This window comes from Toxorhynchites rutilus, chromosome 3, assembly GCF_029784135.1.
Source record: "Toxorhynchites rutilus septentrionalis strain SRP chromosome 3, ASM2978413v1, whole genome shotgun sequence".
Taxonomy (NCBI): Eukaryota; Metazoa; Arthropoda; class Insecta; order Diptera; family Culicidae; genus Toxorhynchites; species Toxorhynchites rutilus.
This window is the reverse complement of record NC_073746.1, coordinates 167,220,030-167,239,975: the sequence shown is the minus strand read 5'-3', so window position 1 is coordinate 167,239,975 and position 19,946 is coordinate 167,220,030. Positions and strand designations below refer to the sequence as shown.

Below are 19,946 nucleotides of genomic sequence, written 5' to 3'. Positions count from 1 at the left end.
AATTGATCCAAATCGCAATACTCTTCTGTAATATATCCAAAGCAAAAAGGAAAGCTGCATGAAGGACACCTTCCAACAAGTGCTGGCTTCTCCAGCATAACATATTCTTATACCACTTTCGGATGGGCAGTTCAGTAAAACCAATAATTATATGACTCAATACTTTCCTATAAATTTATTTGTGATTGATTTTTTTCATGCCTCTCCTTTAGTTCACAATTGCACCATTATTTTCGTTTCACATATTTACACGCATTTACTCCTTTAACCTTCCCTCCCGAAAACATACCTGAATGAATCGTGTGCCTTAAGCGATATAATTTACGTTCAAATCTTTTTTCCTCGTGGTGTGCTTATCACCTACTTCGTAACACTAATGCTCTCTACGAATGTTGCTTAAACGCTGAATTTGTATGCTCCATATAAATTAACCTTAATCGAATCAGTCCACGTTCCCCACGCCGGGTAAGACCGACCTCCTTCCGTGGCTCTGTGCTCACCCTAGATAATTCGATAATTGTCCAATAATCACCACTCAGAAGCCAAGTCGGGAGCAGTCGAGGCTCGTTAAAGTATTTCTTACATGTCTATAAACACATTTGAAATTGTGTTATTTTTTGTTTTTGTTTCACTTAAAGGCTCTATTCGGTATCACCCGGGTAGGACGACCAGCTACGAGGAACTTTCAACAATTATATATTTACATTTCGAACCGATTTCTCGCGCCTAAAAGTGGCTGTAGATAAGTGGCTTAAAAGATAAAATTGGTTTGCTAGCAAATGAAAGTACGCGACAAGTCGCGTCAAAACATGTTCCGTATTTACATGAATCAGCTATTTACTCGAACGCACGTTTTGAATGCATCTCCTATGGCTATGGCTTATTGAGTTAAGTTGTTGGAAAGAGTTTTAATTGATGTCCAAACCTGCGTTATGTTTACACTTCTTGTAACCTTCAAAGTATTTGGTAAAACTTTAAAACCAATTATATTGGATATTTACACAATTCTATACAGCACAACGACAACTACATTAGTTTATCCATAATCAGTTCCTTGAAAGCAGCTCATTCAGCGCGGCAATATAGGTTTGGGCCATTTGCAGCGTCTCAAACTTGGACAGCTTCCGATCGTTGCCGAGCGAAGGCACCACATCCCGGAGGCGATCGAACGCATCGTTCAAACTGTTCATACGCCTTCGTTCGCGTGCGTTCGCTGCGAGGCGGCGTTTTTTCAGGACTTCTTGCTGGACAGACTCACACACAATTGCTGACGGACACGTGGACTCGACACTACTGCTGGTGCTGATCGAGCTTGGAGTTGGAGAACTGGATAGCATCGCGGCAGCGTTGGTCCCCAAGTGCCGGCTGTTGCGGGCTGGGATTGTATACGGACTGTACATACGATCGAGGTAAGTACTTTTGGTGTTTTGCTGATCTGCTGAATATCCTGGGTAGCAGTGTCTCACCGAGGTGTTACCGGTAGGGACCAGCTTCGGAACCGTTGGGCAGGCGGTATTGAAGTTGTTGGTCGTATAGTTGAAGCAAGACTCAACATATCCATTAACGGTTGAGTTGGATACGCTGCAATCATAATTGTAGCTCGGAGAGCTACCTTCCGTTGGTGATGTGTAATAAGATTCCGGACTGGATACAGGTCCTGGGCTCTGGTATCCCTCCGACGAAGTTCCATCCGTTCCGAATCCATAAGTTTGGGGGGTTGTTGTCACACCGTAATGATTATATGATGACTCCAGCCCTCCGCCGTACATCATTGACGGATTGTACTGCATATACGCTGAACTCATTTTAAAGTCCTTGAAAATCACTTTTCCAATTATCAAAATAACTCGCTTCTTTCTTGCGGTCTCGAGTCCAGAACAATGTATCGCGCGTAACGAGGAAACCTTCGCGTTACTTTTTACTTCCAAACCGGAGCGCAATTAACAGTCATTAAACTTCGATCCAATGTTGAACTTGTTTTTTTTCCTCTATCCGATATATAAACAATTCAACCACGATACGATCAAACCACGCCGATTGATTTCCCACAAAAAGAGCACTTCCGAGATCAGAAGGTAGAATCACTTCTCGGGTGAAAACGCGTGTAAATGCGTCGAGATTTCGTAATCAACTGACTTCAACAATGGACCTTAGATCGATCAAGAGCATCCAGCTCATCCAAAAACGCAGAATCGAAGATCTGCGCAACAGGTGATAATCGAGAAAGAGGAGAACGAGAGGCAAACAAAACACCGCTGGACCATTTACGGACCGTGTCCCAGAGACTAAGCGAGATGACCGGAGAGGCGTTATGTTGTGAACATAGCCATAGAGAGAGCCTTTCCGATTTCATACCTTTTTCGCAGGCTTCGTGGGCTACCTTAAGACTCTCGCTCTCACGTGGGATGATTTCGCTCCGCCTTCCCGAAAGTTTATCTTCGTCCCTTTCCGGCGCTCAGGTGTAATCTTCTTTGAAGCGATCGGACCTTTCGTTCGTTCGTTTGGGAGAAGGAAAAAACACAAACAGATCGATGCGTAGGTGGATTATAATTTTTTATATACCTGAGGCTGCTACCGCGGCGTCTGCCCTTAAGCGTATTAGGTTTGAACACGAGTATCGTTTTTCTACATGGGTTTTGGTTTGGTTTTTTCCCACTGCTTTTTTAGCCTTGATCGGAATGTCTCGGCATTGATGATACGAAGAAGATAATCCTTTTTCGATATCGCTTTGCAGCAAGTGGCGCTTTGCGATCGGGATCAGAAGGTAAGGTGACCGTATCGATGTAATTGGTTGATGTTTTACAAATTTAATCCCCTGTCGATTTCTCGGAATTATATGCGATAGTTTTGTGAGTGTTTTTCTGTTGTGGATATCGATACAATGTCGCGTTCGCTGCATAAAAAATGTGGTATTGTAATTATCCGCTATAAACTAAAGCAATAAAAAAGAGAAAAAAAACATACTCAATGAATATACAGAGAACGAGTTCTCAATGTTTGAATACTAATTTCACCCGAGATGCAAATACTACGATGTGACACGATTCTATGGGAAAAAGCGTTGATCTTTATTCAAGTTTGTTGCAATTTAAATTTAGCAAATAAGCATCATTCACATACGACAGAAAAAAAAATTGCTCAGTATTGTATAGTCGATCTATAAGTCATAATATAGCGTTAATCATTTGGGTAATTATATAAATTTCGATAAGTTTCGGTAACTAATCCAGATTTTGATTATTTGTTTATGCATTTTATTTTAAAGCTGTGCCATTGAATGTACAGCTTATTTCAAATGTCCACCAGGTGATCGCTTACAAGACTTAATCCAAACGGTTATTTCTCAAATATTGATATCCAGTTGGCTGAAGGTATGAAAATTGTCTGCGTAAATACACACACAACGAAAAATATTCAACTACATTTATTACGAAATTTCGGTGCTCAACTCGCCATGTAATCAAGCCTATCCAATCGCAAAGCATGATACGTCACCATTTGATTGAAAAAAAATTGAACGTTTAACGTTGAAAATTTAATGTTCAATTGTCGAGTGGCGTGCGAGTTGAAATTGTCCGATTGATCTTCTAGATGTTGCTACCAGGGCTGTATGCATTCCTTCTATTTGTCACTAGCTGACCCGGCAAACTTCGTCCCGCTCAAAATTTATTTTTCGTTATCACATCCACGTTTTCCTACTAAGCGTATGTTCATGGGTTCAATCACAAAACTGTTCATTGATTGATCTTCTAATCCACCTTTCAAAACTATTTTTTCCTATAAAATTTCAGTACTTCTACCAAAACTCGACATTAAAATATCAGATTATTTTCAGACACAATTCTCGTGCAAGATTTTTCATCCACTTGCAAATAACATATTTTTCCGTTACATGGAATAAATGTATGATACAGAAAATACGATAGAATGAAGACAGCCCTAAAGCGAACAATTCCTTTCTGGAGTTTTGCTCTTACCAACACATTAGGCGATCCATTTTTATTTATATAGATAGAAGACGATATAGGAATGCGTTTTATCACATTAAAATCCATTCCCACTTTCGAGCGAAGACCAATTTCGTTACCGCAAACATCAAATGGACTAATAACGCTTGTCAATATGTAATTGTAGAACACATACAAATTGAATTTTTCCAATTTTCCAATTTTCCTTCAGAGTTTCCCGAAAACTTTCAATTGTCATGTTTGGTTGGAATATGTTTTGTTACGAATTACTTTCTGGTGCGGCTGCTCTCAGCCCCCGAGGATGTATTCTGCTGGTTCCGGAAGGGAACGCAGCCTAAACCCCTTGGCCTTATCTATGACCGTGCAGGGGTAGACGCGAATGGCCTCTTTTGGGTCCTCGGGTCTCAGGGTCGTCGCGTGAGCTGTGTGGGGAGGCTTTCGGATTTGGGTTAGCGAGAGGAAGTAATTTGCAGGTTAACAAACAATGTTTATTCGCTTACGGATTCTTCTTTTTTGGTAATGGTCGTCTACTCGGGTTGGTGGCGAGTGCTGGCGGGTGGTGATCGACTACGGCGTCGGAAATGGTATCTGCGAGATGACGGTCGGCAACGGCGAACGGCCGACTCGTATGACGAGGTGATTTCCCCGGGTCTTGTCTTCGGTGGAAAGTCGCAACCTCCGTGTCGTCCTTGACGATGAACGAGTGGAGCGTGACGATCAACTCGTGACAACTGGCCTGCGTAGCTACTTTACGGTGATCCGTACCAGCACGGGGTTGGGCGAGGGCGAGGCAGGCACACTCTTATCGCTGTTCCTTGATGCTTAGCTGGACACCTCTGCCGTCAGCGACCAGGGCTTTTTCAGCCGGTTTCACCACTCAATAAATGGGTTGACAAAACGTGGTATTATCACAACGAAAACTTTTATAAAACTTGATCACTTCGATCGATGTGTACGCTTCCGCGGTCGAAACCCAAGAGAGCTCAATTCCTTTCCAATTCCTTTCTCGAACCTCCTCCTTCCCTTCTTCCCGAATTCTTCCTTTCCACCATTCCACTTTCCTACCATTCCAACCTGCATTCCAGTCCTGCTCATCGTAGCCACCTAGTGGTTATTTCCACCCAACCACCCATCATGGCGAAGAATCAAAATCTAATAGGGTTTCCCCGATCGTTTGGGGATCCACCCTTTTTGCTGTCGTCGATAATTGTTTGTCGCCTTTGACCACCTCTCCCGTAAACCAAATTGTAAAAACCAAATTTTCGTTTATTTTTTTACGCGAGGTTCTAATTGTAACAATATATGGTTACAGTTTGGTTGGAATATGTGCATTATTTTTATGAGACCCCCTCTCCTTTCCAGAGGAAGGGAAGGGGTGTCATACCATCATAGAAACATTTCTCGTACCCAGAAACCCTCACATCCCAAATTTGGTTCCATTTACTTGATTAGTTCTCGAGTTATGTAGTAATGTGTGTTTCATTTGTATGGGGCTCTCCTTTTAGAGAAGGGGGAGGAGTGTCGAACTACCATAGAAACGTTTATCGATCCCTAAAACCTCTGTATGCTAAGTTAGATTCCATCTGTTTGATGAGTTCTCGAGTTGTTCAGCATCCTCCCTTTCCTCTTTAGATAGAGGAAAAGAGTATCAAACCACCATAAAAATATTTCTTACCCCCAAAAACCACCTTAGAAATGTTTTATGCCCCCTAAATTTGGTTCCGTTTGCTTGATTAGTTCTTGAATTATGCAAAAATATATGCTTCATTTGTATGGCAGTCCCCCCTACGAGAGGGGGAGGAGTATCTAACCACTATAGACTCATTCATAGCACCCTAAAACCTCCACATGCCAAATTTGGTTTCATTTGCTTGATTAGTTCATTTGTATGACAGTCCCCCTCAGAAAGGGGGGTGGAGTTTCTAACCACCGTACTTATTTTAATGAAGGTTTACTCTGATAAATTTCCATTATAATAATCTTCATTACATATTTTGTTTATAAACATTATCATTTCAATGTTATCTAACGAAAGTCTACTACGTCCTTCACTCAAGACTTATCCTGCTTTCGAAAAAAAAATCGCTCACATGGTACTGAAGTCACCGGAGTACATAGTCTTTTCAAAACAATTTCGTAGAGCCGCGGATAGATAGTTTTTACTTCTTTTCACCAAAGCAAAGGGTCGCTTATTCTCAGGCTCCGCTAAATATTTATCCCCAAAACAACACAATTCTTTTGAGAGCCGCGGCTAATTTCTAAAGAACCGGTGATCGTACGCTCTTTCTGACGAACCGGCTCAAATGAGCGGCTCGTGAGTGCCCGACTCCGATTCCTGTTAAAAAATGAAATAACCCGAAACCAGGTGTTTCATTAGAACGTTTAATTTACGATTTTCTGTGATTAGACAATGAAAATAAACATCAACATAAAAATTTAGAACTCCTTTTCCTAAAGAAATTATGTCATTCTTCTAAACTCGAGTCGACTGTAAGTAATCGGTTTCCTAACTTATTACCCTTAGAGAAAAATGTTGATGTATATTAGTAAAAATATAGTTAAGAGCATTTAAAAATAAACTAATTTAAATAAAATGTATAATGCTCGTAAAAACAGGATTGCTTCAGCCAAATCCTCCTTCATTGAGCTCACAGATCTTCACAATTTTCAAAGCAGAGGACAGCCTTCCGTGATAATCGCAACTATCCCTTCCTTGATAATCGCTAGAACCACACCACACTATAGAGGCGACTCTTCTGGCCTTCAGGCAGCGATTTTTATACTAACATTCCTTCCCTTCCCTGGTGACACGGTCGGCGTCGTTATTGGCTATTTGAAGTTCGCATCATCGAATCTTGCACAATGAGAATGGTTTGCTAATCCCATGCGTCATTCTAATGTACAGTCTACCCAAGCTCAAGCTCAACTCAATCACCGTGCAACTGATGCTCAGGCTTTAAAGATAAATTCCAAGTTGTCTTGCCATTTCCCCGTTTAAAGCCATGAAAGCTAGTTGTGGTAAAAATATCAGCGGGATGCTGCTTTTCACGACCATATACACAATGCTCTTCTCGAGCGTTTCAGCAATCATGCTAACCGTTATCTTGTCGCTTATAAATAATGTGTTCCGGATCACCGTGAGAAACTACTAAATAATGCTTAATCAAATTCTCCGGAGTATTATAAAAAAGCGTGTGACTTGTTTGGGAGTCGAAATCGGAAAAGAAACTTTATTTCAACAACTACTTTGACAGCAGTATGTTTATCCCACCGAATGCTGAATACACGAATAATTGAAGTTATCTAAAGTGTCTATACAATATACTCATTTGATAGATGTTCGAATACACTCTAAATTTCAACTAATCTAAATTGTAATGCAATATACAATAATAAAGAAAGTAGAGAGCTGTGGTTGACCAACACCCAAACAAACGGTTCGGACGTGAGTAGGAATTTATTTTTTTTATCCCATTTATTTATTTATTAGGCTCATTAGCATTTTAGCTGTAACAGAGCCGGGTTTTAATCGTGTACATGTACATATGTTTATGTTTCTATAAACTGTAAATTACACAGTAGTTATTAGTAGCCATTTAGGCGTTAAGTTTTCTGTTCCATTACATTATGGTAAATTACACAGTAGTAGCCATTTCGGCGTAAGGGTATTCTTTCTGTTCTTCCATTGTTCAGCAGACCGGACAGCGGAGACAGTTGATAGTGATCATTGCTGGGTTATTTATAGAACAGCAGCCCGATGTTTCTTGCAGAGCAGAGCAGTTGTATGGATGAATCGATCTATTTTCGACCGTGGATCGATCTCCATCGCTGATGATGTTTGCGTGGACGTAGTTATTCTATAACAACACAAAGATGGTGAATTGAGGGTCCTGAGTTTGAACTCACGACCGATCGCTTAGTAAGCGAACGCGTAACCAAGTGGCTACGAAGACCCCCGAGAGTAGGAATTTAAAAGATTATGAAATAAAATTTTGTTTAATGAGTTGAATATTCTGATTTTATTGGATCATTTAACTGGAAGTCGGCGTCGGAGTAAAATTTTTTCCTTACTCGTGTTGTCACCCGATTAGTCGCCTCCTATGACAGGGAAACCTCACAACTAACATGCTTCAGAGATAACCATTTGATCGACTTTACTGAGTTTTTGTTACATTATAACTAGCAGAAACATAAACATTCCATACGGATATGTTATGAAGCACAAAATTTAAAATTGGAACAACTTAACTAGGATTTTTTGTCAGATCCTCGATCGATCTCCAAGAAAAAGGTTAAAAGTGAAATCTCGTTACAAAGCGATTGTTCCAATGCACTGGTTTCGAGTGATTTATCCGCAAAAGAAAAATATTTGACTCACCACAGTTCATAATTGTTTTCCTCGGTATGATAAAAAACAGGTCGAATATAGTCCGAATTTACCACAATTTTTTCGACGCCGCTCGCTGCACCACGAGTCTAGCGCCACTCCGCGGTGCAACACACCTGTACTGTTCGCCCCATGTTTGTAATTGTGAGCCGTGAAAGGTTATTTCCAGTGTGCGGTCAATAATTTGAATAACATTTTAATTGCGCCAGTATTTATCGGCCCAGTTTGCGGTGCATTATCAACTTCAAAAGAGGTTCATTCAATACAACTTCAAGCCTTCAAGTGGATGTACTTGAATTCAACCGAATTGGTTCGGGTCTGTTTCGAGTGTACATATAATTGGAATTGACTCAATTTTTCCTTTTTTTTCACGTTTGGGGAAACAGGTTCGGCAATCGGATACGCATGTTTGGTGGACTTGAATGAAACCATGTTTATGCTTTTACCGATCGCACCGCTCAAACGATTACTGAACGAAATGCACCAAAACAATATCGCGTATTATTGAGAAGAAAGGAGAAAAGCGGAAGGTGGCCGCTGGAAGATACGGAACTTCTTTCCGATGATAAATGCGCGGAAACAATGATCACGCTGCGATCAGGTTTGTGCAATAGTTCCATTATCGTTATCTTTCAGCACTAATCGTGTTTGAACACTAGCTGATTGTTTGTGCCATATGTTGAGAAGATAACTGTTCTTAAATCCTGTTCATCCCATGTTTATGTTTTGTTTAGAATCCGATTTTATGTTATGTTATGGTGTCTACTTTGTGCTAACTTCACAGTTGTTTTCTTCAGTAGTAGTAGAATAGCTTCGTACACATTCGAAGATGTCATCGAATTTCTGCAGCGAAGACTGCTGCTGGTTAGGAGATAAAGAGGTATCGTTACCAAAGGAATGCTTATAATCAGTAGATCTGCTCCAGTATCCGTATCCGCCCTGAACAGTTCTTTTTAAAGGGCGCACTAGCTTTTTCCACCAGTCAATAGCTATTTCCAAACTATCGATTGACCGCGGAAAACATTGAGGAACATTTCACCTTGGTGTCACGCTTGTTTTAATTCATGTGCGAAATAGTTGGTTAGAAAAATCTCCACTTACGAGATACATTAAAAATAAGTACGTGATAACAAAAATTACATATTGTTTTTCGAAATATTGTTCCTGAAGATATATTTACTGCAGATACACACAACTCTCGAAGCTTTTTTGGTACTTCAAAAGAGATTCAACCACCTGCTCAGGTGTGACAACGTGACTATACTATTTTATTCATTTGAGGTAATAAGGAAACATTATAGTATCAGGGCTATACAATGGACGACCCGTGATGTTTTGAATTAATTTGTATGAATGCCTGAATTAAGGTAATTGAGGAAACGTTAAGGTTTTTCAATATCAGCTCACGTTTAACATGAGTGCAATTCTATTTCATCAATACCTTGGTAAAAAAGAATGTTTGACATTATTAAAAACAAACGAAAAATGTTTGGATGACAAAAAAAAATGACGTCAAACTATTCAACACTAATGCCAAATTTGACGTATTGTAACAGGTGATCGAATATCTTGAAACATAAAGAACAACATTCAATTTATCTATAACTTACTTATATCGGAATCACATAAACAACTACTACGAGAACTACGAGTTAACAACTCCAGAGAGACGGAAGCACAAAAGCAACGAAAGACTTAGTCCACGTTCGAAACATGCCACGCGCTTGCATACCATATGGAACCACATGGTGCAATTGAGCGCTTTGTAAGTATTACGATTAAACCAAAAGCTCGTGCTCGTTAATCGTTTGCAGACCGTTACCAGTTTTTCTCATGATCAAACAGAAAACTCGTCTACTTAGTCTTAACATCAACATTTTAAACATTCGCATAACACTTCCGGGAGATAAAAAAAGTGGAAACATTTATACGCATCAGTGTTCCGGTAATGTAAATTGTATAAATGGGATGAACAATTTCTTTTGGCATGCCGCAAACACCTATTTAATGATTGTTATAGGAACGCGATACGCGAGTCTGGGAGGGATCGACAGAGGGAGGGGGAGTATCAAAGATTGCTGTATCAATTAATTCACCCATTGGCAGTCCAATTAGAACAAAGCCCGATGTGTGTATACGCTTGTACATGGGGTGTTTCATATGTTGCAAACATCGGAAGCGGCGTTAATCGGGAAAAAACAATTTTCGCTCTTTTCCGCACTGGAAGCTGCGAAGATGATGGTCGAAGTGAGAAATAGCGAAAGCATCCGACAGAATTGGATTCGCTGTGGAAAGCGCGCTGATGCAGAGGTGCTTAAATCGGAAGAAAAAATTGGACTTTGTTTAATTACACGTACAGTTAATGGGATTGTTTGAACTCCGATTCGTGAAAACACTCATTTAAAATCTGTTTGGTGGGTGTTTGCAGAACGTGGCGGCGCGTTTTGTCTGCTGTATCCAAGATTCTGCTTGTGCTTTCCAGCAGATATGTTGTTTCTCTATCGCACCGGAAATTACGAAATGAGGATTTCGGAAGTGTATTGGAGAGTTTCAATTTGGCATATTTTTGTTATTCATACAGGCTGTACATTTTGGATGTAAAGATCGTTGAACAGTGAAATGTTCAATTATGTATTCATTGATTTAATTTTCGTTTTACTATTATTAGTACTATTCTATCATACATATTATGATTGACATCCAAAAATTAGGGTTCCGTAATTTGATAAGGTGTACAAGTATGACTTTACTGTTTTTTTGATAGGCATTCATTTGAAACATAAAACTTTTTTTAATATTTTTTTATACCCTCCACTCACCTCCACATCAAAAGGATCATAGGGAGCCCACTAGTAGAGAACACTTACTAATAAAGCGCAGACTCGATTATATACAGTAGTAAATAATCCCTTTTAATATGTTTGTCGTGTTATACCGTCATGTTCGTGAAATTTTATGAATCTGCTTATATTTTCCAACAACTTTTCCAAATCAGCAATTCCAAATGAAATCGTCCTAAAAATGCAGATTTGAAACATGTATTCTTGATTCTAATGAAAGTGTGTATTCCGTTTGGGTTGGAGGAAATATGAGTTTTTCACAGCAATTGGGAATTTTTTGACTTAAGCGTAACTTTTGAAAAGGGCGTATCGATTTTAGTAAGAGAAATCTTTGATAATTTATATCTCAAAAACTATGAGTCGTACCGAAATAGTGTCTTAGAAAGAGTTATAGAGTATTGATGGTTGTATATGAAAAAAATGTACACTGAGAAAACAAATTAGTACTCTTTTTTTTATTTACAAAATAAAAATTCAATTTGCAATATCCAAAATACATATTTTTTAATTTTTTTTTTAATTTTTTCATACAAAATAGAAGTCATGCAGAAAATTTAAAAAATGGGCCCAAGATGGTAAATTTTTTTTTGACGAACTTTGTGGAACATCGAATTTTTAGGAATTTTCGAAACTTCGAATGTTTGTTTGTTAACAATCATTTTTAGCCACAAATTATGAAGCCTAATAGCAGTCATTGTTCCACAGCCTTCCCGGAAACCATATTGATATTTATGCATAGCATTGCTAGTACGCAAGAAGTTTACAAGCCGTGAAGTTAAGGGGGTAGTACACTATGAAAACTCGGGGTCCACCCACGACCTCTTCCAGTTGGAACAAAAAGGATAAGGAAAAAGACCGAGAACTGTGGGATTCAGCTTACCATCACCATCATGATTACATCCTCGTTATCCTAGTGGATTGTGTTCCTAGCAACAGGATACAACAGTCCAAGCAAGTGACGTGCTAATAATCACGTCACCGATTCTGCTCTCTCTGAATCGTTACAACTTTACTGTAGTTTTTGTCCCAGATTTGTCCGATGCTCCGTTCCAAAGTTACAAGTGCGGATTCAAAAAAATGAAACGCGTTTTTCTCAAAACTAAGTATTGTAAACTGGGTTGAGTTCTACCTCCAGAACGGTCCATCCGATTTTGATGAAACAAGGTTTCCCAGATTCTCCACTAAATTTCGGTTTCGATTTCCCAAAGCATGAGAATCGTTGGCCTTTCCGACAGTAGGAATAGCTAAAAATAAACTGTTCTGTGTACTAATTGTATAATCTGGATTTGTTTAAATTTACCTGTTGGTATCAGTTTTCGACGATATTGTTCTTCCAAGCCATCGATACGCACGAAAAATCTGGACTGAAGTGAAGCGAGCAAATGTACATGTTTTTAGTATTGCTGTTTAGATCCTGTCCGAAGAATAGAAGCCATTTCTTCCAAATGGTTATATCCACCGGGAACCGATGAAATGATAATTTGTGGGATATGTTTTCATAATGCGAGTTGGACTCGAGCCGGGTGCCACTTATCGAACCATAGAGTTGTCTGAAAATGGGAATATTTTATATATATATATATTGGGAATATTTTATAGAATCAAATTAAAAATTGATGGAAGAACCATAGTTTCTGATTAAGATGTTGCTGAAGTATTCAATTGCTTCTTATTCAGTATTGGCAATAATTTGGCTAGTAAATTACCAACAAATAATTTCGACTATCTCAAACCTTCAAAATGTATAAGCGGGTCATTTTTTTTGAGACCCGCTAGCGTGAATGGCTATGATAATTTTCCAGCTGAACTAATAAAAACAATATAGAAAAGTTTTCTAAGATTATTTTAAAAATATCAAAATATTATCCAAACGCTTCGAAAATTGCCAAAGTTACACCAGTGTTGAAATACGGAGACTCCTGCGATCCTTCGAACTGTTCTCAACAAAATTTTGGAGAAACTGTGAACATTATGAACATCAGAAAAAGTATGTTATTTTCGTGATTTTTCTCAACGAGAAAATAAATTACTATGATCAATCTGATATCACAGTTTTATTAGGTATATATTACTTAATAAACAAAACATATATTGGTGTCAATGTGACTGTCCCCTGAATAGACGCAACTGGTTTGTTGAACCCTTGCAGAACCTTGAACCTTGTAAACTGGTCGGAGCTCTACAAGTTTTTCTAGTGGACCGATTTCTACCAATGATTTTTTTTACGTAATCTTGGATATATTTCCTGTCATCGTACGTAGGATTTTTTCAAAATATTGATTTTTGACTTAATGGTGACATTTTTTGTTTTTTGCGTTTTACCTCAAAAATCGAGACAAGAACATTCACCAAAATTTTGTTTTTCAGACCTACGTACGATGACAGGAAATTTAGTGGAGAATCTGGGAAACCTTGTTTCATCAAAATCGGATGGACCGTTCTGGAGGTAGAACTCAACCCAGTTTACAATACTTAGTTTTGAGAAAAACGCGTTTCATTTTTTTGGATCCGCACTTGTAACTTTGGAACGGAGCATCGGACAAATCTGGGACAAAAACTACAGTAAAGTTGTAACGATTCAGAGAGAGCAGAATCGGTGACGTGATTATTAGCACGTCACTTGCTTGGACTGTTGTATCCTGTTGCTAGGAACACAATCCACTAGGATAACGAGGATGTAATCATGACGGTGATGGTAAGCTGAATCTCACAGTTCTCGGTCTTTTTCCTTATCCTTTTTGTTCCCTAAATTAAACTTCACAGTCCTATCCCTACATCAGCTGTCATTTGTGAAATGACTCTCCTCGGCGAAAACCTAAAACGACAGCCATGACGGGGCGAAGAGTCCTGATGGTGGATACGCGACGAGTGACGAGTTCTTCTGGATTGAGCCGTGAGCGAGTCAACACGTTAATCGACTTCCTCATTTGATTAGTTTGTCGAAATTTGTCTTCTCCATTGTAGTTCCGCGAATGGAAGTGGTGTACCGGGTAGAGTCATCCGTTGATCGCCGCAGTCAACCGTGCCAACTGGAAGAGGTCGTGGGTGGACCCCGAGTTTTCATAGTGTACTACCCCCTTAACTTCACGGCTTGTACACTTCTTGCGTACTAGCAATGCTATGCATAAATATCAATATGGTTTCCGGAAAGGCTGTGGAACAATGACTGATATTATAGAACTCGTTGATGAATTGATCTGTAACATTGATCAGGAAAAGATCGTAGGTGGCTTATTTATCGATCTTAAAGAAGCTTTTGCCACATTAGATCTTGAAATTTTGCTGAAAAAACTTGCAAGATATGGTATGAGAGGAGTTGCTAATGATTTGATGAAAAGCTACCTATCTGATCGAAAACAGTTCGTTATGTTTAACGGTGTTCGCAGTGACTTACGCTCAATTAGCATGAGAGTTCCTCAAGGAAGCAATATAGGTCCTTTACTCTATATGGTGTATATGGAGTTTCATTCGACACGCAAAAAAATCTGTCAACATCTTGATCCGTCTGTCAGAAACTTGTCAATTGTTGGGGTAGTGGGGGAAAATTGGTCAGGGGGGGGCAAAGTGGTCACCTGCTTGTTTGGTAGTATAACTATTGACGATATATGCCGTATTGATAGTCACATTATGTTTGAAGAATTTAATGACTTTTGACCCTATACTTCAGTAGAGCTGTCGCAAGTCAAAATATAAATAAAAACAGAAATTACTCTCTCGATAGCTATTCGGCCGTAGTTCTGTGCGCACGGTATCTAAGGAATTTCCCGTGAAATTTAGTTTATTCAATCTGATAGACATTATTTTCATGTTTGGGGGCAAAGTGGTCATAGGTGAATGACAACTTACAATGTTCTGTTTACTAAAGCTGATATACCTCATCACATTCTGCTCTTGACGAAGATCCTTTAGTGGCTTTGACCCTGTGGCTTTGAAAATCAAAATGACAGATCCAGACAACCAGTGTCTGGACTGACTAGTGCATCAGTAACAGTGATGCTGTGACGTGTTAGCTTTGCAAGTATCATGGAGCGGTATAATAAATTTGTCTAAATAAGTTTAAATCTATTGTATTTTAGCTTAATATATATATTTTTTCATTGCAGCGTTAAAATGATCTATCTAGATTCAAAACCTAATCAAAACATAGGGGAAATTGTGGTTCGGTAATTCGGATTTTAGCTTCCTGAAGCCCTCAGTAGCTCTTCGATACCTCGATATCAGTGCTTGAATTAAGCCGGCTGAATCGCTAGGTTTTTCATTAGAGATGTTGCTGATGCTGCTCCCGATTTCCTTTAACGGAATATCCCTCTCGGGATAATCTTGTATCGTCTCATTGGAAAGCTGGGACGATGTTACGGATGTTTTTTACTGGATTCAACTCTTGCTTGATTTCAATCAAGACCTTTCAGCGAGCCGCCCGGTTTCGATTTCCCAAAGCATGAGAATCGTTGGCCTTTCCGACAGTAGGAACAGCTAAAAATAAACTGTTCTGTGTACTAATTGTATAATCTGATACCTGTTGGTATCAGTTTTCGACGATATTGTTCTTCCAAGCCATCGATACGCACGAAAAATCTGGACTGAAGTGAAGCGAGCAAATGTACATGTTTTTAGTATTGCTGTTTAGATCCTGTCCGAAGAATAGAAGCCATTTCTTCCAAATGGTTATATCCATCGGGAACCGATGAAATGATAATTTGTGGGATATGTTTTCATAATGCGAGTTGGACTCGAGCCGGGTGCCACTTATCGAACCATAGAGTTGTCTGAAAATGGGAATATTTTATATATATATATATATATATATATATATATATATATATATAATATATATATATATATATATATATATATATATATATATAAGTTAACACCCACATCCCCATGTACTACACGAACAGATCAACTAACCACCGAACAACAGCGGTGACCCACTTCCAATAGAGCTAACGCATCAGTTCTCCGGGCGACACATGAACAAACAGCGCATCATCATTGACGGCGCATCGACCTGAATATTTGCACCGTCAACATCATCGATACCAACGACCCATCGAAACATCGACCTATCGTTCGATACACAATCCTAAGGCTCAGCGCTTTGGCCAGGTCGAAGTCCACCACGATCGAGCTCACCGGAACCAAACTGGAGAATCAGCATAACCGTACGCCGCGTTAGGGAACTCAGCTCAGGCTAATTAGTAAGGAATAAAGTCAGTCATAATTCGATGTTCAAGTGAGGTAGTTCGTTTATAATTTTTTTAAAAACCTTCCCAAAGGCCTAACTTCTTTAACTGGCGCAGTCGGTAGGATGCGATTACCGCTCAAGTGTTTCGAAATAGATATGAAATAGTGATCGAATTGATTAAGTGCAGAACAATATCGGATTAACAGAAAATAGAAATAATCTAGTGCAAAGTGAAGTTTAACTGAATAACGAGAAAAAGAGGCCCAAATACAAAAGACAATACGTGTGCTTCGAAAAAGACTTGAACATTACTAATGTTTGTTTCAAAGAAGAAATTTATCAGATCAATCAATGAAGGTGCTATCGGGAAGAACCACTCTGCGAATATTAGTTTTATTCTCCATGTAAGTAATTCTCCACAATTATTATCTTATACCTTCTATATAACTAAAGTTAAAACACCCAATGTGGCAGAATTGATATCTGCATAAATATTAATAATATCATTATCAAAAGAAATTAAACGTATGTGCAAGTAGACCACCTCGCGTAGCGAGTAACTAGTGTGTAACAAACAGAGAGCATATCTGTAGTTCCACTAGTGCGGAAAGTTCTTATCAGACCATCCAACGGTGAAGTGCTAATCTCACACCGCGTAGGAGACTGATCGCATAGCAGAGTGAATATCTGTGGTAGATGCGATCGGTACAATAAGATTTCCCCCGGTCGAAAGCACAGTGTCTACACAGCAGAGAGAATATCTGCGCCGTGTGTAGCCAGCCGCGTTTAGATTGTAAGAAACAATCGCCATATAAAATATCGCGTTTAGATTTAAGAAAATTCTAAAGAAAAACTAATCAAATTTCTTCACCCCCGAGATATAGGATTTGATGGACCGTTTCCATCCCTATAATTTAAGAAATCGAGAAATGAACACGGAAATGAACAATTCTCCTAACCCAATACCTCCTCCTCCACCTCAACCGAATCCTTTACTACCCCCTAGACAGAACATGAATCGAATTGAAGAAACAAACAGAATATTCGAACAGGCTGAAAAGATTACGAAATCTCTCCAAACACCCCAAGCGGTGAGAGAACTGCAACCATTCGACGGCAATCCCGTTAAGTTGCATAGTTTCATTAGGTCCGTCGAACATTTTATGCCATTCATGGAACCTATTAAAAATACACCTTTCGAGCAAATTTGGCTTCAAGCTATAAGAAGCAAAATAATTAATGAAGCGGACCAAGTCCTAGAAACTTATGGAACTTCTCTCAACTGGGATGAGATTAAAGCAAATCTCATCGCTTATTATAATGATAAACGTGACTCAGTCACACTTACCCGCGAGCTGTTTCAACTTCAGCAAAACGGATCAGTTGAACAATTTTTTGGACAAGTACAAAATCTTCTATCCTTACTAATTAATAATACTAATATTTCTCCAAGAGAAGAGAATATTAAAAATGATAGAAACTCGACGCATAAGGAAAATGCTCTACAGGTTTTCCTAGCAGGGCTGAAAGAGCCGATTGGAGGGAACGTGCGTGCACGTCAACCCAGAAATATAAAACAAGCATTTGATGCTGCGGTAGAAGAACGTAACTATCAAAGTCGTACGGGCTTAAGTAAACCGACTTTAACACCACGTTTACCCAAACCAATACATTTTTATCCTCAATTACAAACTCGTCAACCGATGTTTAATCATCGACCATTTATTCCCCGTCAACCATATCAATCATATCAGCATGAAAGTATTCCAACCAGACCAAACTTTACGCCTCGTTTTCCAGCTCCACCTCAGGGCAATAATACCAACAATGGACAACTTCGGAAAGCATTACCGAGTCCAATGAATGCTGATAAATCCATTCGCTCTAAATATGTAAATTACGTTAATAGACCACCGCATAATTATAATGCAGGAAGCCAATTCTTTCCTGCTGTCCCACCGAGACCAGCACGGATAACGGAATTAAGAAATATTGAACAAACTCAACAAAACGCTCAAGAGTATCAATACGAGTATCAATGTTATCCCTTGGCAAGTTATCACCACGATTACTACCCAACGCCAATGGATAATTATTCATACGAAGAAGACCATTCAGAAATACATTTAGAAAATGAGCAAGAAACTTCCAATGAGACCTACGAACAAGAAACTTCTAGCGAAGCAGTCGATAACCTAAATTTTCAACTGGAAAGCACATCCCATTTCCCCAGGTAAACTCAAAAAATTTCATCCCTTACATGGAAATTCCCACACGTCAAGGGTTTGGATTGAAATTATTGATAGATACGGGAGCTAACAAAAATTATTTATGCCCCCGATTTGTGAAAAAATCCTTTGCGCTGCCTACACCAACTGTTGTCTCCAACATCTCAGGCACTCACAAAATTGAACGATATGTCGACTTCAATCCATTTCCCGACTTAACTGATAAATCGTTCAAATTTCATATTTTTGATTTTCATAATTTTTTCCACGGCCTTATTGGGTATGAAACGCTTCAGGAACTTAAAGCGAAGATTGAAACAGATGACAATTCCATAACCATATTAGGAACAAAACTTCAGATGCTCAGAAAACATCCAGAACCTTTCTCAAAGGAAATTTCAAGAGAAACCATTCATAATATAGAGATACCAGTTTCCGAGCAATCAGGTGATTTTTTACTAGAAGATGATCTCGAAATCAATACAAACCTTTTCATATGTGCTGGTTTATACCAAGCAGTAGGTCATAAAGCCATTGTCAGTCTCAAGAACAGTTCAACTGAGAATCAAACACTTTCATTAGATTATCCACTTGAGATCACTCTTAATAACTTTGAATGCTTGGTTGAGCAAAACGAATTCAATTTTTTGGAAGCTCGTCCTGACAGATTCAGAAAACTTATGGACCAACTTCGTCTGGATCATTTAAACAGAGAAGAGAAAAATAGTTTGATCAATGTCATTGAGGAAAATCAAGATATTTTTCACCTCGACAACGAACCCCTTACAGCTACTAATGTTGTGAAACATAAAATTTTGACCCATGATGAGATACCTGTGTATCAGAAAAGCTATAGGTATCCTCATTGCCATAAAGAGGAAGTCGGCAAACAAATTCAGAAAATGCTTGATGAAAACATAATTCGTCCTTCTACGTCACCATGGAATTCACCCATTTGGGTCGTTCCGAAGAAAGCGGATGCTGCAGGTATTCAAAAATGGAGAATCGTCGTTGATTACAGAAAGCTCAATGCTAAAACTGTGGATGATAAATTCCCCATACCGAATATCACGGATATCCTAGATAAATTAGGGAGAAGTAAATATTTTACAACCCTAGATTTAGCTTCGGGATTCCACCAAATTCTGATGGAAAAAGACGATATTCAAAAAACTGCATTTTCAACTGAGAACGGCCACTACGAATATCTAAGAATGCCATTCGGGCTGAAAAACGCCCCGGCAACATTTCAGAGAACAATGAATGCTGTGCTGGTAGGCCTAGCCGGATTTATCTGCCTAGTGTATATGGACGATATCATTGTATTCAGCAGCA

General features: G+C 39.0%; 1 protein-coding gene across 1 annotated transcript; it reads right to left on the bottom strand.

Moving 5' to 3' along the window:
- Positions 1 to 208: 208 nt before the first annotated feature.
- LOC129778888 (uncharacterized) lies at positions 209 to 2,078 on the bottom strand. Its single transcript, XM_055786042.1, has one exon. The coding sequence runs from the start codon at positions 1,803 to 1,805 to the stop codon at positions 1,047 to 1,049; it is 759 nt and encodes a 252-aa protein (XP_055642017.1). The 5' UTR covers positions 1,806 to 2,078; the 3' UTR covers positions 209 to 1,046.
- Positions 2,079 to 19,946: the final 17,868 nt, after the last annotated feature.

Excerpts from the sequence above, each read along its gene's own strand:
- LOC129778888 (XM_055786042.1), bottom strand. The coding sequence starts at position 1,805 with ATGAGTTCAGCGTATATGCAGTACAATCCGTCAATGATGTACGGCGGA.